At 44.3% G+C, this 24050-nt stretch overlaps 1 protein-coding gene across 1 annotated transcript in view; it reads right to left on the bottom strand.

The window, feature by feature from the left end:
• cachd1 (cache domain containing 1) overlaps positions 1 to 24050 on the bottom strand; it is a 165833-nt gene that overhangs the window by 26936 nt on the left and 114847 nt on the right. Inside the window, 6 exon segments of the mRNA XM_056276772.1 lie at positions 6793 to 6942; positions 7510 to 7791; positions 12922 to 13071; positions 13364 to 13580; positions 14382 to 14526; positions 21646 to 21772. Of these exon segments, the coding sequence (XP_056132747.1) occupies positions 6793 to 6942; positions 7510 to 7791; positions 12922 to 13071; positions 13364 to 13580; positions 14382 to 14526; positions 21646 to 21772 (1071 nt within the window).

Below are 24050 nucleotides of genomic sequence, written 5' to 3'. Positions count from 1 at the left end.
CAAAAAAACCCAAAACATCCACAACACCACCAGTGACTCTTCTCCTTGCACACTTAGGTCCAGTCCACTCCGCTTACACCGACCTGTGCGTGATGGCTGAGTCACTGCTGCAGCTTGCGTGTGTGTGGCGTCCACACAGACAGCATCGCTGCTGCAGCACTGCTACTGCCAGTCCTATCATTCTGCATCGGGTTTGCCTTTGATAATGGCCATCAATAATCAAATGTTTAATTTCCTTTCATTATAAATTTCATTTATATTTAGTTTAGACAGAAAAAAAGGTTAAAGCGTGTGCTCAATTGTAAAAAATATGTAGAACGGACAATGAAACTATAGTGGCAGTTGTCAGTCATGTAATGTTGCTGGTATGATGTCAGTATGACTATCAACAGTTCATTTTTACCGTCTATTTTTGTTGAGAACCGCATGCCTCACGGAGAGAAAATAGGCTCAACGCCAAAACTCTAGGTGACTTGAGCCACACCTGAGCTGTGCTGTGTTACTGCTCTACCCCCCCCCCTTTCTCCCCAATTGTATCCGGCCAATTACCCCACTCTTCCCAGCTGTCCTGGTCGTAACCTGTCCCCCCCGACCAGACCGACCAGAGGAGGCGCTAGTGCAGTGACCAGGATACATACCCACATCCGGCTTCTCACCCGCAGACACGGCCAATTGTGTCTGTAGGGATGCCTGACCAAGTCGGAGGTAACACAGGGATTCAAACCGGCGACCCCGTGTTGGTAAGCAACGGAATAGACCACTATGCTACCCGGACACCTGCTCTAACCTGTTAACATGGGTGGCTAAATGAAATGGAAGAGGTTTCGCAGCGCACATACGCTGCTCAGGTAGGCGCTGTGGTCTGGGTCTTACACTGAACATATTAGAAATGACATGCACTCTTGGCTATGGTCTTCTACTACTACTACTACTACTACTACTATAACTACTTTTGGCTGCTCCTGTTAGAGGTCGCTATAGTGGATCATACGTTTCCATATCTTTCTGTCCTCTGCATCTTCCTCTTTCACACCAGCCACCTACATGTCCTCCCTCACCACGTCCATAAACCTCCTCTTTGGCCTTCCTCTTTTCCTCTTCCCTTGAAGCGTCATATTCAGCATCCTTCTATGAGTATACCCAGCATCTCTCCTCCACACATGTCCAAGCCATCTCGATCTTGCCTCTCCTGCTTGGTCTCCAAACCGTCCAACCTGAGCTGTCCCTCCAATATACTCGTTCCTAATCCTGTCCTTCTTCCTCACTCCCAATGAAAATCCCAACATGCACTCTTGGCTATGATACTATCAGTATTCAGTACTCTAAGATGCATGTAGGTCAACACACAAATATATCTTCTCGTTGGTGGCTCTCTTTGAAAATTACTTTGGATTAAAGTGTGTACTAAATGAGAAAAAGTAAAGGTAAATGTCATAAAATGTGCAGTGAATCGGTGTTGGGAGTTTGGAATGGCAATGAGACTGGCGTTATAAAAGATATTTCTCTTTAGTAGGAAGTATAATACTTTTAATTTACACAGGTCAATGGTTTCTGAATACTTAACTGCCAACTTTCATGATAATATCTTCAAAAATGTAAAAGGGCACACCGGACAAGGGGAGATGATGTTGATTCAGGCAGTATAATTTCCTCTTTTTTTTCCCCAGATGTATTTTTTAACAAGTCATTAGGCCGATAAAGTTGGAAAAGCCTGCCTGCCAGTGGTGGTATGTTGATTCCAACACCAGTTAATAGTGAAGGCTGACTGCGCTTAAACATTCATAGCGGCGTCAACTAAAAATGCTTAAGTGTTATTCTGAACAGCAACATCAAAGATCCAAAAAGTTGCTCGTATCATAAAATCTTCCATTGAGCAAGGCATGTAAAAAGCCCTCTTGGAGCACAGTTGCAACAATATACAACCGCAGGGCTGCCAGGGAGACCCAAAAGGCTGTTCGGGGTTGTCGGTCTTTTGTGTGTGTGTGTGTGTGTGTGTGTATAAGTGCATGAGTCCGTGTGTGTGTGCCTAAACCCAGCTCTGAATAGCAGCAGTAGTGGCTTTGGGAGAGAAAGGAAAAGGGGCGGGAAGGCCATGTATGTTTAACACAGTAAGCAAACAGCATGTCTTGGCTCATGCCCATCACTCTGGTACACCGGGTGTAAGTGGGCTTGCGGGCACAGTGGTGTGTTTGAGGGTATATTTGGGCAAGTGTGTGTCGAGGGAGCATCCGGCAGCGGCAGCAGGTGCCACATCTTAAAACCCTGAAGGAGAATAACAGACTACAGTACACAGTGATGGGATCAAGAAAATAAACTAGGGCATGATATAATGGAGTGAAAAGCAGGTAAACTAAGGATATCCATTTGCAATGAACATTTTGGGTCCAAAAGGAAACAGACGTTAAAAAAAAAACAACCCCAAAACAATCACATTGCTGAGTACACAGATACCGCTATATATACACACACAAGTTCATTTATATAAAATATTAAATATGGATTTGAATAAATATAAAATGCACAAACGAGCTTGTGTTTGCCTGCATTAGTCTGAATTATCCAAAACGACACCCACACAAATGAAATGGATGCGCACAATTACAAGATAAGCTAAGCATTCCCCATAATATATATATATTATAGCAGCTATTTTCTGCCTTGGTCAGGTAGCCTCTATTCCACAGTGTTTACCTCCGTATAGTTCTTATTCTCAGCAGACAGTTTAAATGTCAGCTAATGGCTTTAATGGAAGTAATTTGTCAATGTTTGTTTACCGAAGGGCACTAATAGGCATGGTGCACTAATAGGCACGGTGCTGTAATAGGCAATAATTTGATGGGATATTTATTATAATAACAAACCTTTCAGATTCTGCGGCCAAAGAGTCTTACTGAATGGCAAGTAGGCAGCATAAAGCTCCACTCAGGTGCCTCAAAGTGAACTAATGGGTTCACCCTTTAAATGGGCTGTACAGCTTAAGAACCCATTGGCAAAAACAAGCTCTTATAGTTGGAAATTTCTGATATAGGGACACTTATTCTACTCCGATTCAAATTGTGTGCACAGGAATACTGTTCTGTTTGTATTCATGTCAGTAGCGTCCCGACCCTTTGCATCAAAAGGCGTTTTTCCATAGGATGGATACGGGAACTTGGCTGCGTGAACAAACACTACTGGGCACCTCCAGGGCACATGGAGCAAGTCCTGTTTCCATTGCATTTAAAACACTTGCAAAGACTGGGGGGGAGATGGAGGGTGACCAGTCAAAATGCAACGGTTGAGCAATGGATGTCATTATGCAGAAGCAATATACACTGTAGAACACAAAAACACCGAGAAGCAAGCAGTACACTGCAAACTATGGATGAGGTTAGAATAATAATCTTGTGTGCCCCCCCCCCTTTTTTTCTTTTTACCTCAATGCAACGTCTATATGACAAAGACCAAGTTGAAAGAGAGGATACACACAGTGTGCACATCTACCCCATGCACTTTTTGAATACTGTATGTTTTTGTTACTTAGATATATTTTGATGTATTTGCCATTGACGCCTTTCTGTTGCTCACTATTGAACTTATGAAACTTGCTGGCGGTGCTTGCTTGTTTTTCTTATAAAACTGTTCCTTACGTAAAGCTTTTGAATGACAAACAAAGTAGGAATTCAAACAATTGCATTAAAATGCAAAAACTTAAGGAGCCAACGCAGTACAAATACCAAATAAACTGACATGACTTAAACTGATATGCTTTAGGATACCGTTAGGAAGGGTACCTAAATAAAACATTTGCTGGCATGGAACATGTTACGTATTAGTTGAATCTAACAAACCAAATTTTGCAAAATCTTAATTTGAACACATGAAATCAAAAGCTACGACAAACATTAAGGACAACAAATGCTAAACTCAATAATATATGCATTTACCTCCTGCAGAAGGAGGAGTATTTTCCTTGCCATCAACTGTCTGCCACAATTCTGTCTGAATCGAGTCTGCAGGCGCTGTAGTTTGCTGGCCGGCAGCCAAGAACAGCGGCCAGTGCCTTGCACCACTAAGACTGTTTTAGTCTTTAATTTTCTTGTAGTCGTGTTTCCATTTTTTAAAACCTTTTGGCAAGGTCATTTCGATGTTCCCCGCAGACCCCTGGTTCCACAAACACTGAGCAACTTTTTTTGTTCCACTTTTTACTGTGAACTACTGAGGAAACCTCCCGCTGTATTTCCTCTTCTGACCAAATGTTGTCGAGTTCGTGGATCCTGCCAGTCGTCCACAGTATGGTTGCTGCTCCCATCACTTGCTCAGATGTCAAGTCAAAAACACGTTTGTTGTTAATTTCTATGAGATCTATGGGTGTTTAAATACGATGGTCAATCTGTGATGCTTGTACTGCTAGCGCCACCCAACAGGTTTGGGATCTTGTATTTGACAGCATGTCCTGAGATTGTGGGAAATTCGAGTTCCCTGGCCCATTAGAGAACTACGCCACTGATGATGGAACCCACATTCTCAATTTATCAGGCAGAAAACTACAGCAAAAGCTGGCAGTCGTTGGGTCCCACATCTATATTTCTCTCCTCGCTCGCCCATCTGCTGAAATAACACTTATCCCACCACTCACTTCCACCTTTTTTCCTCAACACCACTGTGCAAACCTCCGTTACATCCACTCTTCACTCCTATCCCATATCTCTTTCACCTGCTTTCCCTTCGATTCTCCTTTCCCACTCCTAGTGTGTCCTCTTCCCCCCTGCTAATCTCTACCCATCTCTCCATTGAGCCTGACATTGCAGCTCAGGTGCAAAGTTATAGGTAGCCAAACTTTTCAAACTTAGTGTTTTATACTAGCAATTGCTTTAATTCCATTTCCCTAACCTCTAACCAACACTTGGTTTTTGGTTACTCTTTATTTTATGTGGACTGTTTCACGCTGGGACACTGTTAACAAGGAAAGTGAATCATTTACACAGCCGAATGATTCTTACAATTAGAAAAGTGGCACCAATACGTGTTGATGGTATCACCAGATCAAACTGTTCCCATCAACAGTGCTGCTCCCACTGCTCGCAGGGCACAAACACGTGCTTTTGTTTACCAGCGGTTCAAGTCAAAACCAAATCCGCTGAGGCCAAGACTAACCGAGACCAGATGTAAACACTACAGCCCTGAGCTATGGTAGGGTATGGAAGAAATGCATGTGCTACCTGGATATAATGTCAATAAAGAGTAACTAGGAAAAAAATAGCTACTTAGGAAGTTGAAACAGACAAAGTAAACCCAAATATACTACCCTGCACACTTTGTGGTTCAGTTCTGGTAATTCCATGTCTGTAAGAAGCATGCATACCAATGTTCCCTCTTTGCAAAACATTCTGACATTTTCTTTTGGCTAGGAATACCGTAGAGCTAAATCGCCCCATTGAAATCCAAAAACACGTTATGTTAAAGGGGCTATGTGTAAGAATTGACCAACTGTCGAATTCATACTCCAAACAAATAGGGGGCAGCATATTACCAGAAAGCTGGGAGGAAATGCACAGTTCCTCCCAAAGGGATTCCCCCCAATAGGTTTCCTATAGGAATTTAGAACTGCCCTTTCGCCACAAGGATCTCTAACTCGCCACTGCTCGTGCAGTTTTGCATGCACAAACCCAAAAAATAAATCAAAACGTAGGAAAACTTGTTGAGCCATCCACGAAGAGAAAATATCAGACTTAAAATTTTATTGTTTTTGAGATATGAGTGTTTGTTCGGAGGGTGCGCATACCATTTGTTAACATTCCATGACCACATATGGCACGCTCTAGCTGAGACGCCAGATCTCCCAAATTTCTGCTGTTTTTACATCGCTGTAACAGCCTCAGTTTTCCCTCTTTTCGAAAATGTGATACATCAAAATGTTTACCGACTTCTTGTGACACTCACTATGTGAAAACCTAAGCTGTGCGATGTATAGTTTCTGAGATACGAGCATTTGTTCAGAGGGTGTGTGCCAGTACCCTCAGAGCATCACTACTTCCTCATCCTCTCATGCTGGACTGAGGGCATACTGGACGCGACAGTGACTCACTATCGCTTCTTGAGGTACAAAGTGGTATTATGAGACAGGATGGGCCAGGTCTAGCTGGTTAGCATGCTAACTTCAGTAGATGTCTCTTCAACACAATACATAGACGTCTTTGACATAACATCAAAACCGTTATTTCTTTGTATTCTGTTGATAATTTTAGTTAATTTTACAATGGCTTGTGGTAACTGCAATTTTTGAAGTGGGTTCCTTTTAGGAGTTTAGAGTGACTAGCATGCAGCGCTAATTTAAAATTATTTGGGCTTCAAAAAGTTGCTAATTTGAAAAGGGAGAACGTCTGTAACATCTTCCTGTTAGGACAGTTCAATACCTAACGTTGTGAGCTCAGCTTTTACTTGCTTATCCATCTTCCCTCCATTAAGCACAATGATCAATGGAGTGATTAGCAACTTCACAACATTCAAATAGTGTGAAATCCTGTCCACTCAACTGTGTGAATGATAGGATATTCTTGGAGAATAAAAATGAAAAAATGAAATTGTAGACTACTTCTCCACCCTTGGAAAAATAAAATCAATGTTTGTGTGATAGGATAATTAAATACAAATGAGTAAAGGCAGGATAAAGGAAATAAAGAGAAATGAGTAAAAGAAAGGAAAAACTAAGAATGAACTGTCCAAAAACCTTGAAATACCAGGAAGAAACAACAACTGGCAAATCACCTTCCTAACAGATAGAGTATTTAAGAATAAGAATCTTACTCTGACCTTTGTTATCGATGAGGAAAGTATAAGAGGCCATAGAGTCTTGGTAGTATGTGACGTCCTCCAGGATGTAGGCCAGGTTCACATCTACCCCCACCACGCCCAACAGGAGGTTACCAAAGTAACATGGCCGGCTCACAGTCATGATGAAACCTGTGGGAAGAACAAGTTATTAAAGCAAAGCTCATTTTGTCTAACACTGAAAAAAAAGATCAGGTGTAAATCAGTTCACTGCAGATGATTTAATTACATCTAATTTGCTATCCATTCAGATACGACAAATTTGGATTTATGTTCAGTTCAGCTAGGGCAATTTTTTCCAGACTAGTTAAGCTGTGTTTAGATTGTTTTACTTACTATCATTTAGCTTAATGGAGATCAGTGTACATAATCCAACTTAAGTTTGTTCACTTTCACGCTATTACTTTGAATTGACAATTATTAACATCCATCCATCCATTATCCAAACCACTTATCCTGCTCTCGGGGTCGCGGGATGCTGGAGCCTATCCACTGGGCTCAATTCATTTATTTAACTCAGTTTTGCTCAGCTCATTTCTTTTTAATACAGTTCTGGTCAGTTCAACTGAGAATAACAGAGTATTTATATAAAATGTTAATCAGATTCATTGATTTTACTCCATTTTATCCTTTTTTTGACCAATTCGAAACCAGTTCCGGTTGAATTTACCACAGCTCTGGCAACTCCAGTCCACTCACCGTCTCCCATAGGGTCGGCGTAGGGCAGGCTGAAACGGGCCAGGTCGATCATGCGGTTTGGCAGGTTAATGTAGAAGCGGCCCGCTGTAGTCTCCAGGTTGCTTAGCTGGTTCAGTACCATCATACCGCCTTTCACCACTGGCAACATGCCCGCACTCGCTGCCCCGGCTTGTGCTGCAGCGGAGCGGTCCCGGTCAGCAGAGCGGTCAACACCATACTTAACAGAGTTCTGCTCCGCAAGGTCCCGCAGGAAGGCCAGCTCCTTAAGCCCTGTTACTCCCTCTGGAGCAGAGCAAGAGAGTGAGAGAGAGAGAGAGACAGAGAGACAGAGACAGAGACAGAGACAGAGAGACAGAGAGGTTTTGTGTGAGTGAGTGAGTGAGTGAGTGAGTGAGTGAGTGAGTGAGTGAGTGAGTGAGTGAGTGAGAACGAGCGAGTGTGTGTGTGTGTGTGTGTGTGTGAGAGAGAGAGAGAGCGAGAGAGAGAGTGGCTGTGTGTGCGTGAGAGAGAGCGAGAGTGTGTGTGAGTGTGAGTGTGTGTGTGAGAGAGAGAGAGAGAGAGAGAGAGAGAGAGAGAGAGAGAGAGAGACAGCAAGAGTGTGTGTGTGTGAGTGAGAGAGCGACAGTGTGTGTGTGTGTGTGTGTGTGTGTGTGTGTGTGTGTGTGTGTGTGTGTGAGAGACACAGAAGGGGGGGGGGGGGCCAATGAGTTAACTGATTGCTGTAAATGTTATTTACCAGGTAGCAATGTTGAGAACAAGCATTTGGCAAAAACTTGACTTAACTCCTTGAAGCGGTCAAAAGTTTCTTATCAGAATAAATGGAAGGGGTTGAATGGGAGGGGGGTAAATAGAAAACTTCCCTACAAAGAGCACATAAATCTAATTCCACCCAGGATATAAATGAAATCCACTGACCCCTCTTTCATTTTCAATTCGTGAAAGAAGTTATTATGAAGCAGTCCTTTTAAAAAAAAGTGAATACACATTGCTGAGAACCACAAAGTAAACCCCAACAGCAGTTAATAATTTATACTAACGGCTCTTGAACCTCAACCTCAAATGATATCAAAATGGTTAATGTGGTAAAAGGCTATTGAGAAAGTAAACAGATAGCAACGTAAATGTAAGGCCCACAGAGGCTGTTTAGACCTGGCATTAAGATGCGTCATATGTGGACAGCTCGAAGTACATCAGTTCACACCTGGCATGCATCTCGAATGACCACTTGTGATTGGACCTCACTTTCCCGCTCTATATGCAAATAAACACGTACATCACCGTGGTAGGGTGTGTGGCTTAGCCTCGGCTGCAGCCGGAGAGAGAGGGGGCGTGGCTCGCCGGAGAGCAGCCCAGCGGCCCATGCGAGTGAACAAATGAAAGACATTATGACATAAAGACTGTGTTAATCGCCTAAAACTGTGTCTGCCTTCATCTCAAACCCGCCGCGTGGCACGAAATACAACTACGAGGAGTTGAAGCAACAGGCGTTTAACTTTTGCCTTCCAAGGGGTCTGAGCATCAGCAGAGAACCCACCCACCCCAACCATGGACTGTTCTCCCCCCTGCGCTCTGGGAGGCGCTACAGGAGCCTCAGAGCCCTCACTACCAGGCTCAAAAACAGCTTCTTTCCCCAAGCTGTTGCCCACCTGAACCTGGCCACCCATTGAATGTCTGTAGATATTTTTAAATATTTTGTACTCAGGCTCTTTTTTAACTTATTTTTAACTTTTGGTCGTCATGTGTGTGTATCTTATACTGTGTTTGCTGTGTTTGTCTGTGTCTGTCTTGCACTGTTTGGTGAAGCCACAGCCCTCATTTAATTTTTAACATGTGCCTGCACATTGTTTTTAATGACAATAAAATTGAATTGAATTGAATTGAACTTTTTCTTCTTCTCTTACATTCCTTTCCACTTTGTTTGAAAGCACACCAGGTTTTTAAAAAGTGCCATGTAAATAAACCGGCACTTTGATGTAGATCTGTCTGAAAGCCTTCAGACCCCTGACCTGACATACTGCATTTAAGAAATAGTCGATTGTGGGTAAATAGTTCCACATTATTACAATGGCATGGACGCAGCCGCTGCATGTCGCGCCAGATAGAGACAAAGAACCTGATGAGGAAAATGAACTGAGTGAATCAGGATCGTCAGGCTGCGATGTTCTTCCATTTTGTGCTCAAAAATGGAAAGTTCTCAAGTTGAAACTCATTCTTAAAACTCGTTATGTAGGAAAATGTAAATGTCTGAACACCAGAGTGTGTAATTGTCAACCCGAACCCCCATCAGGCTCGACCCGCTCACGTTGGTTCAGGCTCAAATTATTTAATTATTCCAGCGGGTCTGAGAGGGTCGGGCTCTGTGCTGCGGTGTATAAATGAACTTGAATCTCAAGATGAACTTGAACATGCAAGTGGGCGGGGGCTCTTCCACAGTTGTGGGTCTGATGTGTGTCAGAAATCAAAAGATGAGGTTAAAAGAAAAAAAAAACTGAACTAAACCAAGAGGAGGCCCTGGTTACCGCCTAGTCGACTGATGGACACATTAGGACACATTAGGTGCATTCATATCTGTACTAAGAGCTGTCCACTTGTCTTTTTTTTTCTTCCCCTTTTTCTCCCCAGTTGTATTTGGCCAATTACTCCACTCTTCCGAGCCATCCCAGTCGCTGCTCCACCCCCTCTGCTGATCCGGAGAGGGCTGCAGACTACCACATGCCTCCTCCGATACATGTGGAGTCACCAGCCGCTTCTTTTCACCTGAAACAGAGGAGTTTCACCAGGGGGACGTAGCGTGTGGGAGGATCACGTTATTTCCCCCAGTCCCCCCCCCCCCGAACAGGCGTCCCGACTGACCAGAGGAGGAGCTAGTGCAGCGACCAGGACACATACCCACATCCGGCTTCCCACCCGCAGACACGGTCAATTGTGTCTGTAGAGATGCCCGACCAAGCCGGAGGTAATACGGGATTTGAACTGGCGATCCCCATGTTGGTAGGCAACAGAATAGACTGCTACGCTACCCGGACGCCCTCAGAGCTGTCCACTTGTGATCGGATCAGCCAAGACGTACGTTGACACTAGGTATAAACAGCCTCACAGTTAGGCTGGTTTTGGGTTGACAGGGCGGGCACTGACTTCTAATTCTCAATCAAAAGAAATATTCAGTGAAACATTTTCACACTCAATCCAAGCCATCTGCTGAACGACACCCTCTTCAAGCCCACAGATTATGACAAGCACACAAAAGCCTCACCACTGCAAACTAAATGAAAAGTTGGCCTGTAAATGAGTGCTCCAGAATTTAGCCCAGCCCCGACTCTGACTTTCCAAGCCCTGGGGTCATTTAGAGGGGACTGGATAGCGATGGCTGGCCCACGCAGCTGTCATCTGGAAGATCTGGCATTCGGCAATCTATTGGGGATGATAGAGTAGGGATCGTCTGCCAGGACGCGATCACCGACTGGATTATAGCATAATCAAATGTTAATGCCAAGCCTTTTCCATTGGACTGGACACAATGTCACCGTGGGTGGCAACACCGAATGGAAACACTTTCATCGAATGCTGTCTCACGGCGTTCGATGAAATGGGGTAAGCTAAAGAAGAGTCAAAGGAAAATTCAATGTGGGCCAACGCACGCACAGTCCTATAGGGACAGAAGTGTGGGGGCAGCGTCTCATCAGCTGAGACGCAACAATTCACATTTGGCAAGGGATGCATGCAAATATTGCACACACGCGCACATACACACAGCCTTTCAACTGTGCATAATGGTATCAGCAGAAAAACAAATGTTGATATGCATTGCTAATAAACTCAGAGGATGATAGATTTTTGCATCCTTTTCATCGTGGAGCTCTTTAAACGGACAGGGTCCTCTGTCAGTCCCATGCATACACCCACACCAGTGCAAGCAGACGTACACACACACCAGTCCCACAGACACACACCCTTTGAAATCCCAGTACTCTCTCCCTCTTATATGGCCCTCATTTCCATTCCCTAATGCAAAAAAGATTTGTGTTAATTTTGGGCTTATGCGGGCAATAGAGGAGTATGCTGGTGCATAGTGTGTGTCATAGTGAAGGGACAATAAAAGAGAATAAGGAAGGACACACAACAGCACCAACACTCACACTGAAAACAAACAACAACAAAAAAAGCCTTTGAGGTTTTCGAGCACCTCTCTAACCTTCTATCCTCTCTCAAGAACATCCTACCAAAGACACACAAAAATCATTTCCAACACACACACACACACACACACACACACACATTAAACATACAGTAATTGGCAATGCATAGAAAATATCAAAACCACAAATCTGTACCTAGCAAGGATGTGTGAGTGAACAACTGAGAGAGCTTAAAAATTGTAAAGGGAACATACCATCATCTCAGGATTATGAGTTGTGGGGTAACAAACATGTAACCATGGTCCATATGCAAACATGTAACCATGGTCCGTATACAAACATGTAAGCATGGTCCGCATGCAAACATGAAACAATGGTCCGTAGACAAACATGTAACCATGGTCCGTATGCAAACATGTAACCATGGTCCGTATGCAAACATGGTCCGTATGCAAACATGTAACCATGGCCCATATACAAATCCCAGCCTCGTGTGTCTAATTGACCCCTTTTCTGTTAATAAACATATTGACGTTTTTTGTGGGCGGAGCTTAGCTGGAGGCAAAACATTCCCCTCCAAGACATTTAAGGGAAGCCGTTAGCTAGTTAGCTGCCGACTAGCACGTTTTATCAGCTTGTATATTTACGATGGACAAAGAAACGCGTATTTCTGAATATGTACAGTTGCTTTCTCCCCAGGACCGCGAGTCTTACTTGAAAAAATTAACATTAACCAACGGGACCAGATCGGCCGACCCATACACGCTCACTCAATGGATGGACGATTTGACAGGATTATCTACTGCGGAGTGGCCAGACATTTACACCGACCTGATAGAGAAACCAAACATAGTGACGTTTTTTTGTGGGCAGAGCTTAGCTGGAGGCAAAACGTAATCATTACGTAGGCTCTAAAAGGGTCTACACTACACTGTCTGTGCCTGCTCAGTTTGAAATGGTTGTGCTGACACACATCTTTTGTTGCGCTATAGCGTTAGATTAGTATGGGTTAGCATGATTTTTCTATGGAATACCGAAACGAATGGCCGTGTATGATGACACTGATCTTCGTTTCACTGCATATTTCATATACATGGGTTATCGACATGATAGTTTGCACTCCTCAAGCCAGCTTCACATGGGCATGGAAACGGTTTTAAGGTTTTCATCTTGACACATTCGTTTCTTCACGACCCATTTCGGAGTCACCACACGCTTCCAACAATCTCCCTTCAGTTGACATGTGAAGAGGCTACTGGGTGGGTGTGTCGCATACCGTTCATGAGGGCGTAGGTGAGGATCATTACGGAGTTGTTGAGGTGTCTGTTCTCCTCTCTGACCACACTGAGTGTCGCTCTCTTCTCCTGCTCCGACGACTCCCGAGATGTGATGCCAGATGACAGATAGATAATTACCATGTCTGTGGCTAAGATGTTGCACACAGACAAACAAAGGCGCGCACACAGAGACACATACAGACACACACACAAAACCACAGAGAAAGCATGGGCTCAAAAACCATCATCAATGTCTGCATATTATATGAATGCATGTTAAATTAAACCAATACAATATCCTATATCATATTAGCAAAGGCAAAACAAATCCATTATCTACCCACAATACCTTGGAAACAGCTGGATTTAATGCATTTCTTAGTGCATTGTATTTAGCCAATTTCCATCATACAAATGGGTTTTGCCCATGACAATTCTTACTGGCTGTGTGCTTGTTGAGGCTGCTTGTGTTTCGGAGCAGCTGAAAGGCCCTCTGGAAGCCTGCCGCGTGCTGCGTGGCGCCATCCGAGGCCTTGATGTTGGAGATGAAGGTGCTCATCTTCCTTTTGGTTTCGCTGGTGGCCGGAGACAGCAGGCTCCTGTAACACTGGTCCAGCGAACAGGAGCGAACTGATTCGGCTACCGAGAGGATGGAGATCTAGAAAAGACGGGGAGATAAAAGAATGGGGAATAATTTATGGTCAAATTTTAGCACCACTTTTTTTACCCCCCCCCCCCCAATTGTACCCGGTCAATCACTCTGCTCTTCCGAGCAGTCCCAGTTGCTGCACCACCCCCTCTGCCAATCTGGGGAGGGCTGCAGACTACCACATGCCTCCTCTGATACATGTGGAGCTGTCAGCCGCTTCTTTTCACCTGACAGTGAGGAGTTTCGCCAGGGGGACGTAGCATGTGGGAGGGTCATGCTATTCCCCCCCCAGTTTCCCCTCCCTCCTGAACAGGCGCCACGGCCGACCAGAGGAGGCGCTCGTGCAGCGGCCAGGACACATACCCACATCCGGCTTCCCACCCGCAGACACGGCCAATTGTGTCTGTAGGGACGCCCAACCAAGCCGGAGGTAACAGGGGAATCGAACCAGCGATCCCCGTGTTAGTAGGCAACGGAATAGACCGCTATGCTACCCGGACACCCAGAATCACTTTTGGATACTGGATACTGGATAAACTGGCAGTGGGAGCACCATAAATAGTATTAAGGAAGAGATAGAAGAGGCTCCTCACTGTAAATGTTGTACAGCTTCGCAGCTCTGACATTCATCTGCTCTTTAAATGGAGAACCTTATTCTTTGGTGCTACATAAACTTCAAAAAAACGTTCAAAGTACCACCTCAAATGAACTGGCATTCCCTCATTTCTACAGCAAGGTACATACCAAAACACCATTTTCTTACTTTCCCACATGAAGTTTATGAAAATGTTCCTTTCTGTCTCAACTAACCTTATCGTGTTCATCGATGGCATTGACGATGACCAGTGCTGAATCCCTGGCAATCTGCAGTTGGGTGTCGGTCACTGACGCACCGTGGTCCACCATCACCACAATGTGTTTCGACTGGGGGCACACCGCAGAGACATACACAGGTCTGCACACACGCAAAGGCAGAAGGGAGGTTATGTTGAAGCGTGCCAGGTTGACAGATACAGTATGCAAGATAGGGCACCAAAACCACACGCACACAAATCACGACTAATGATAGTGTTAACAAACAAACACACACATCAAATAGAAATTAAAGCGAACACAGACTATATGTTGTTCTGAGTCCACATGTACCGCCAATAGCAAATGATCGCCGTGACTCTCCGGTTGACTCCCAGTGCTAACAACCCTTGCTGTGTATGTCAGTCACTGTTTTTCTTTGTCTCACGCCGTCTCTTTCCTTCTCCCCCCCCTCCCCCATTGCTCGGCTTCCCGTGTAGCCCTTATCGCTATGTTGCCCACCCTTATCTCACCCACCCTGCCGCCGCCTCCGTCTGCCCCCAGTGTTTTCACTAACGATCCCCCTCCCTTCACTGCTGCTTTTGATGAAGGCCTCGAAAACATTCCCAACTGCTACTCTCATCACCAAGTTGCTATTCCCAGATCGCGTACCCTCTCTCCCATCAGAGTCACGGCGCCCCTTTTGATTTGCAGGACTAGATGAGGTTAAAACCCACTGATGTTATCCCTGCCATGGCGTAAAAACTAGGGATGTCTGGAAAACTAGGGATGTCTCGAAAACAGAGGACACTCAAAATAACAACATATGAACCTCAGTGATTTCTTTTAAAGTGTTTTATAATATTTGGTCATGTTGAAATAAGCCCGGTTACCACCGCCTTGCCAAACATCGGCACTGCGAACATTACAAGCGGCTGTTGGGCTGCTTTGATTTTCCAGTTTAAGTTCCATACTGCAGACGTTTTAGCCGCTTGTTCCCGCCGGCTTTTAAAATATGAACCACTGCTACATGTAGTGGATACCGTCGGTTTACAACACCTGAACGGCGCACAGTGGGGAGCTCTTGAAATGAAAACCTTCCCTCAAAAGCTACTGAATTCTGCCTTTGTAACCCATGTTCATAATTTTTTTTTTTTATAGAGACAGACAGACAAACATATAAACAAACAGAGACAGATTATAGGACACACTCTGAATTGGTTTCATCAGCCAGCATCGGAGCGTTAAAAACTTTACAGGTACAAAATATAAAACATTAAACCTGGCTATACTAAGCTAGCTGGTGATCATACTGCTAAAAGGAATAATTTCTGTGTGTCAATGTACTCCAGTACTATAACTACTATTCTGGGGTAGTCCAAGCAGACTGAAGGCAAATTAATAAATGTATCTATCTTTTTACTGTCTGGATTTAATGTATGCTATCTTTTTTGGTGGTGGAGGGCACTGGCGCATAGGTTTGCTATATACATATGGGCGGCACAGTGGTGCAGTGGTTAGCGCGGTTGCCTCACAGCAAGGAGGTCCTGGGTTCAAGCCTTGGGGGTAGTCCAACCTTGGTGGGTTATCCCGGGTCGTGCTGTGTGTGGAGTTTGCATGTTCTCCGCATGTCTGTGTGGGTTTCCTCCGGTGCCTCCGGTTTCCTCCCACAGTCCAAAGAGATGTAAGCCAGGTGAATTGGCCATACTAAATTGTCCCTAGGTATGTGTGTGTGTGTGTGTGTGTGTGTGTGTGTGTGTGTGTGTGTGTGTGTGTGTGTGTGTGTGTGTGTGTGTGTGTGTGTGTGTGTGTGTTTGTGTGTGTGTGTGTGTGTGTCTCGGCCCTGTGATGGCCTGGTGGCCTGTCCAGGGTGTCTCCCTACCTGCCGCCCAATGACTGCCGGAAATAGGCTCCAGCATCCCCGCGACCCTGAGAGCAGGATAAGCGGTGCAGATAATGGGAGATATATATATATATATATACTGCTAAAAAAAATAAAGGGAACACATAAGCAATGCAATGTAGCTCCAAGTCAATCACACTTTTGAGATATCAACCTGTCCAGTTAGGAAGCAACACTGATTTGTGAATCAATTTCACCTGTTGGTAAATTGTCTAATTTCCACCAGGTGGAAATTAGACAATTTGCAAGACAACCCCTATAAAAGGAATGGATTTGCAGGTGGTGGCCACAGACCATTTGCCTGTCCTCATCTTTTCTGGCCGATCTTTGGTTAGTTTTTCATTTTGCTAGTGCCCTCACCACTAGAGGTGGCATGAGGCGGTATCTGCAACCTACAGAAGTTGCTCAGGTAGTGCAGCTCATCCAGGATGGCACATCAATGCGTGCTGTGGCAAGAAGATTTGATGTGTCTCCCAGCACAGTGTCCAGAGCATGGAGGAGGTACCAGGAGACAGGCCAGTACACCAGGAGACGTGGAGGGGGCCGCAGGAGGACAACAACCCCGCAGCAGGACCGCTATCTGGTCCTTTGTGCAAGGAGGAAAAGGAGGAGCACTGCCGGAGCCCTACAAAACGACCTTCAACAGGCCACTAATGTGCAGGTTTCTGCTCAAACAGTGAGAAACAGAATGCATGAGGATGGTATGAGGGCCCGACGTCCACAATTGGGGCCTGTGCTCACAGCCCAACACCGTGCAGCCCGATTGACCTTTGCCAGAGAACATCTTGGTTGGCAGATTCGCCATTGGCGCCCTGTGCTCTTCACAAATGAGAGCAGGTTCACACTGAACACATGTGACAGACGTGAGAGAGTCTGGAGACGCTGTGGAGAACGTTCTGCTGCCTGCAACATCCTCCAGCATGACCGGTTTGGCGGTGGGTCAGTGATGGTCTGGGAAGGCATATCCTTGGAGGGCCGCACAGACCTCTACGTGCTAGCCAGAGGTACCATGACTGCCATTAGGTACCGGGATGAGCGCCTCAGACCCATTGTCAGACCATATGCTGGTGCAGTGGGCCCTGGGTTCCTGCTCATGCATGACAATGCTCGTCCTCATGTGGCCAGAGTGTGTCAGCAGTTCCTGTATGTCGAGGGCATTGATGCTATGGACTGGCCTGCACGTTCCCCAGACCTGAATCCAATCGAGCACCTCTGGGACATCATGTCTCGTACCATCTGCCAACGCGATGTCGCACCACAGACTGTCCAGGAATTGACCGATGCCCTGATCCAGGTCTGGGAGGAGATCCCTCAGGAGACCATCCGTCGTCTCATCAGGAGCATGCCCAGATGTTGTAGGGAGTGCATACAGGCACGTGGAGGCCACACACACTACTGAGCCTCATTTTGAATCGTCTTGAAGAATTTCCACAGAAGTTGGATCAGCCTATGTTCTCATTTTCCACTTTGAGTATGATTCTGAATCCAGACCTTAATGGGCTAATGATTTTGATTTCCATTGATCATTCTTAGGTTATTTTGCTCTAAACACATTCCTCTGTCTAATACACAAAGATTTTCAGCTGAAATATTTCATTCATCGAGATCTATATTGTGTTTTTAGGTGTTCCCTTTATTTTTTTGAGCAGTGTATATATATGTGTGTGTGTGTGTCTGTGTGTGAGTAGGGAAAAAAATCTATATTGATATTCCTACATCTATATTGATATTCCGCTCATTTATTGAGCACTTTTATCAACACCATTGACAATTTCTGAAAACTATATATTGTATGTATATATGTATGTGTGTGTGTGTATATATATATATGTGTGTGTATATATATGTGTGTGTGTGTATGTATATATATGAATTTTAAACAAATGTCTAAATGCATTTAGACATTTGTTTGAAATTCATTTAGGATATAGTTTTAAAAATTAAGTTCATAATGTTTAAATAAGTTAAAAATATATAGGGAAGGACAAAATAGAGGTGTTCCTAACCTAGTGGTTGACAAACAGTTACCCAAAGGGTTCGGTTTTTTTGTGATCTGTAAGAGGTAAATATGAGGTTGGGTACTGATTTTTATACTGTGACTACATGTTATGGTGTAAAAACGCAGTGTGTTGCTAATCGCGAGTAGCCGTTAGCATAATAGCGGTTAGCTTTGCACTGTGTTGCTAATTGTGAGTAGCCGTTAGTATTAACATAATAGCAGTTATCTCAGCTTTGAAAAATTGGTTAAGACAAGCTATTGCTAGCTCGCCACGAAATAGTGTATGGACTTGTTGCTTAGCTGATTCGTTTGATTCGGGAGACGGATGATTTGCGACTGTAAGAGAGGACAGCTATGTTGGTGTTATGCTCGCGCACCAGAACCTGACCCGTGTGGCGAAACCCAAGACAGACAGATACGAGATGACTTCAAAAGCTACAAAGGGAGGTTTTATTGTGGGAGGGAAATGTATGGTGAAAAAAAGGCGTTCTGTTAGTGGGATGTGTGAATAAACTATGTGTGGTGTCCCGTGGTTTGCGTGTATAACTATGTGTGAGTGTTTTTAGCCAATGTGTGGTGCGGTATGTAAATGACCAGGAGGTGTTGAAAAAATGTGCGTGCACCTGGCGAGAAAGTCCAGTCCGTGATCCAAGAGGGGTTGTCCGAGAAAGTCCAGGTCCGAGATCCGGGAAGTCGAGTCCGAAAGGAGGGGTCGAGATAGAGGGACAAGGGGGGAGATCGCAGGAGAGGTCCGGGGAGAAACGTGAAGGTCGCTGGGGACGAGGGAGACGCGGGGAGCCGTGGAAATCGCGGAGGGAGAGTCACAGGGTTCAGTACGTCGAAGCACGGAGTGGTGTTCTGGGAGGCTTCTTGTAGAAGGCTGCCTGATTGCCACAGGTGTGCCTGATGGATGATGGCAAACACCTGGTGCAGTGCAGCGCTCGTCTCCTCAGAGCGCGAGCCGAGCGCTCGGATGTTTCCGGCACGTCCGAGCTGGGGGAGTGGCTTGAACGTGCCGGGGAGGCAGCTCGGGGCGGTGTAACCACAACAGTTGGACCACTTTGGAGAACTGTTTTTCTGTTGGAGCGCTATTTGACTGTTGCTGCTGTTTCTTTCTTCACTGCCGTTTCTTCTACAGAGCACCCATCACCCAGTTTTCCCTCGTCTTCCCACCTCTGAATGTTCCCTGGCACATGCATTTTTTATTTTGCTTGTGTGACCAAGCGAAGCGGCCACTACAGTTTCTAGACCTCTACGCTCCCAAGCCACGACTTAGGCCTGCAACGGGGGTTTGGTTTACAAGTGAGTTGACCATAGGTTGCCGAGTGTGTGTGTGGGCCTATGATTGATGTTATTTGATATCATTTTGTGTTTATTCATATTTGGGATTTAGTCACATTTTTCTTTATTCGTGAATGTGATTTTGAGAAGTTCTGTTTTATAGAAATAAATAGCCTACCATAATTTGGCATTACATTTAAAGAAACCTTGTTGTGTCATAGCTCATAGGTAATTCATGTTTAATAACTGTTCAAAGGACAGATAAAATTAGGACAAGAGACAAAACCAAAATCTAAGTGATATACCTTTATCTCATCTCATCTTCAGCCACTTTTCCGGGGTCGGGTTGCGGTATCGTTATCATATATCATAAATTTATTTGGAGGCACCGCCAATTATTTTAGTTTAAAAGAGAGTATCGTTAAAACAATTTAAGAGCATACAGGTAATAGCGCCATTTATTTTTTAAAACGTACCCAGGCCCTGCCCAAAGTACATAACAGATTTTTATATAGCTACATAGGATGGGTGTTACACACACACACACACACACACACACACACACACACACACACATATATATATATAACTTTGTTAAAAGAAACACTCAACGGGAGGGAAAGTGCTCAACAAAAACAGAATATTTACACACTTTCCCTACCGTTGAGTGTTTCTTCTTGTGAAGTTATTTTCGCTCCTCATCTTGTTGAGCACTTTTGAAACTGAGATGGAACAAGTCAATTTCAGCTACTCGACAAAGAACACACCGTCCAGCACCGACGCAGAGAGACTACTTGAAGTGCCAGCTGATGATTGCTTATGGCATGAAACAGGCTTGTACTGTCTCATAAAGAATTGACTTGACTCACTGGATTATATATATATATATATACATACATACATACATACATACATATACATACATACATACACATATATATATATACATATATACATACATACATATACATACATACATATACATACATACATATATATACATATACACACACACACATATACATATACACACACACACACATACATATACACACACACACACACACACACACACACACACACACACACACACACACACACACACACACAGGGGATTATTTTGCTCCTTATTTGTTGAGCACTTTCCCTACCATTGAGTGTTTCTTTTAACGAAGTTATATATATATATATATTTGTGTGTGTGTGTATGTGTATATATATATGTATATGTATATGTGTGTGTGTGTGTGTGTGTGTGTATATATATATATATGTATGTATGTATGTATGTATGTACGCATGTATGTGTGTATGTGCTCAGGTATGTATATATATGTGTGTGTTGTTTACCGAAGTACAATTTTAAACAATTACATCGTGGAAAAGTGGAGCAATGTTATCATAAAACATCCTTTATTCTTGCAGCACGCCATGCAACATCTTTTCTGCATAGCAATGATAGCATACAACAGACAGGATGAGAAAAAACTGAAAACAGGCGCACGGGAGCAAGAGTGAGCGCACGCGAGAGAGAGAATGAAGGGGAAAAAAATCTTATAAGAGAAAGAAAGAGCCGTCTTTCAGCAGAGTAGCCACAAAAAGCCACAACAGTGGAGGTGTGAGATTCCTTCAGGCTTTGGCAGTTAAGAGGCACATTCCTGCCAAGGGCATGTGTGGTCAGGGTATGCATGGATGGTATGCCTTCAACATGCGCTCTGGGCAACCCGACAACTGACGCAGAGGTAGGCGGCGGGGGAAGGGGGTCTGAGCAGGGAAAAGGAGGAAAATTACAAGAAATTATATTGGGGAGGTAGAACTTAGGTGGTTGGGGAGGCAGGGTACATGTGCCAAGACACTGGCGTGAAATGTCAGAGTTGAGTGTCTTATAATAGTTTGTGCCCAGCAAAGTCCACTCTGTCAACCCGAGAGGAAAGTTTACAACTAACTTCATGTGCTGTGAGATGCCCCTTCTGGCTCTACAAAAATATGATGGAACACTGATTTCAACTATTGTGCCTCTTCATCGGTCTGAACAACATAGTAGATGGGAAACATAAAAAAAAAAGAGGAATAAAAAAAAAACGAGGTTTGTCACCTACCTGCTGCGGTGCTCGTAACTTCCCTTACAGTGGAACTTGTGGGCAGGAAAGACGGTGAAGATGCCCTCCTCTGAGCTGAAGTACTGCCACTTTATCCCCGGGTTAGACTTCAGGTTGTCCGCCAACACTACAGAGAAAAGTCACAGTGAGGCTGGATTCAGACAGAATCAGGCAACGTGTCAAAAACGCAAGTTCTCCCATTTATTTTGAATGACAGTAGTACGGTTGGTTACGCCGAGGCAGCGCTGGCCGCAGGCAGTTCCTCAAAAACGTGCCGCGGCCTCCGGCAAGAAGGTTGAACCTGATCCAACTTTTGCCGCAACATAACCCAACATGACGCTGCAGTGGCCAATCACGTAGCCGGCGGTACTTATTCTCCCAATGCAGGAGGTGGCGGTAATGCACCCAAATGCTGTTTGCCAACCACCATAAAACAAGAATAAGAAGAATAAGAACCGTGCAGAGCTTCCGATGTCTGCACGTGGGTTGCTGTTGACAATGCAAAATAATGATGGCAAGACGCTTCTTTCAGTTTGTGTCTATTTCTTTGAGTTCACAGACAGGAAATGAAGGAAAAGGCGTGGGTCGGGGGTTAAACTTCTTCTCTTTTGTTGTGTAATGGCAGTTGGCAAACAGCTTTTAGGTACATTACCGCCACATTCTAGCTTGGTTGGGGGTTAAAGTTCCCAACACGATGTCACACAAACGGGTTGTGTAGTGACACGCCCACACTGCCGCTGCAAGACGCCACACTGCCGGATTCTGTCTGAACCCAGCCTGAGAGAGGAAGATAAATGAAGCACGGGGGTGGTGTGACATGAATGGGGAAGAGAAATGGAAAAGAGAAGATGGTGGAATATACCGGGGATTATGAAGCTGATCTAGATTATGAAGGTGATATAATGAATAGGAAGGAAAAAACTTGTTTTTTTCTTTATTTCATAAGTTTAACTTTTTTTTTTAACCATGTTAATATGAACGCCACCTAACCCATTTGTCTTCCAGAGAGATCGTACCAGGTCAGAGGTGAACTGTGCGTGTGAATTGGTCCTGTGTGTGTGAGAAAGGGGAATAAAGGACCTGACAAGTTAGGCCCCACAAACACTGCATTCCATGTGTGCATGTGTCACCCCTGGACACTGGATTAAGATCAACATATTCAACTGGTAATAATAGGTTTCAACATTGTTCAAATACAGTACACTAAGGAATTTCATACCAAGATATCGTTGCATGGAATCAAAGCATCCTGTCTGCCTGGTGAAGCATATTTGATTGATTTTGGCATCATTTGGTTGAATTGAAGAGTTTCTGAACTTAATTGCTTGTTACAAGACATCTAACATCAACCAGAAATCTACGGCCCTGTTCACACCTGGCATTAAGATGCGTCTCGGGTGATCCGATCACAAGTGGACCGCTCTAAGTACGCCAGTTCACACCTGGCATTAGAATGAGTCTCCACATGCGTCTCGAGTGACCACTCGATATCGGATCTTACTTCCCTGCTCTATATGCAAATAAACACGTACATCCTGTAAATAAACACGTAAATAAACACATAAACGTGCAAAAACACAAGGAGCGAGGAGTCAAAGCAACAGGCATTTAACAACATGATACACCTGTGCTCACTCACGCCTCATTTTAATGCGCTGTCAATTATTAAGATGTTTTTCACATCTGTAAGTTATTACTGTCAATTATTCTACCAAATCATGTTTTCATACAAAATTTGAAGTACTCAAAGAAATACAGTAAATCTTCCCATATCTCAACTGCACTTCTTTTCTTTCATATCCATTCCACTTTTTTAAAAGGTGCTGAGTGAATTAACGTTATTATTCTATTGATGATGTAGATCTGTCGTAAACCCTTCAGACCCCTGACCTGATATATTGCATTTAAGAAATAGTCAATTGTGGGTAAACAGTTTCACATTATGGACACAGCAACTGCACGTCCCGCCAGATAGACAAGCCAATGAGGAAAATTAACTGAGTGAATTACGAGCGTCGGGCTCTGATTTCTTTCCCCCTTCTTTCATTTTTTGCTCAAAATAAACAGCATGAGTTGAAACTCATTATCAAAACTTGTTACGTGGGAAAATGTAAATATCTGAACAGCAGCGTTTGTAACTGTCAACCCGAACCCTGTCATGCTCGACCTGATCACGTCGGTTCAGGCTCAGATTATTTAATTATTCCGGCAGGTTTGAGAGGGTCGGGGCAGTTGTGGGTCTGACGTGTGTCAGAAATTACAGATGAGGTGAACCCCCCCCCAAAAAAACCCATAGGAGGCTTTGTTGAAACAAGCATCAGGTAGACAACCTGTGTTTTTATTCATGAAACAGCTGCTTTGAAGTCTACCTGCAGTTCAGTTTGCATTTAGTGTTCAGCTTCGCT

Source organism: Lampris incognitus, chromosome 3 (genome assembly GCF_029633865.1).
Source record: "Lampris incognitus isolate fLamInc1 chromosome 3, fLamInc1.hap2, whole genome shotgun sequence".
In the NCBI taxonomy this organism is placed as follows: domain Eukaryota; kingdom Metazoa; phylum Chordata; class Actinopteri; order Lampriformes; family Lampridae; genus Lampris; species Lampris incognitus.
This window is presented reverse-complemented; position numbering and strand designations above follow the sequence as displayed.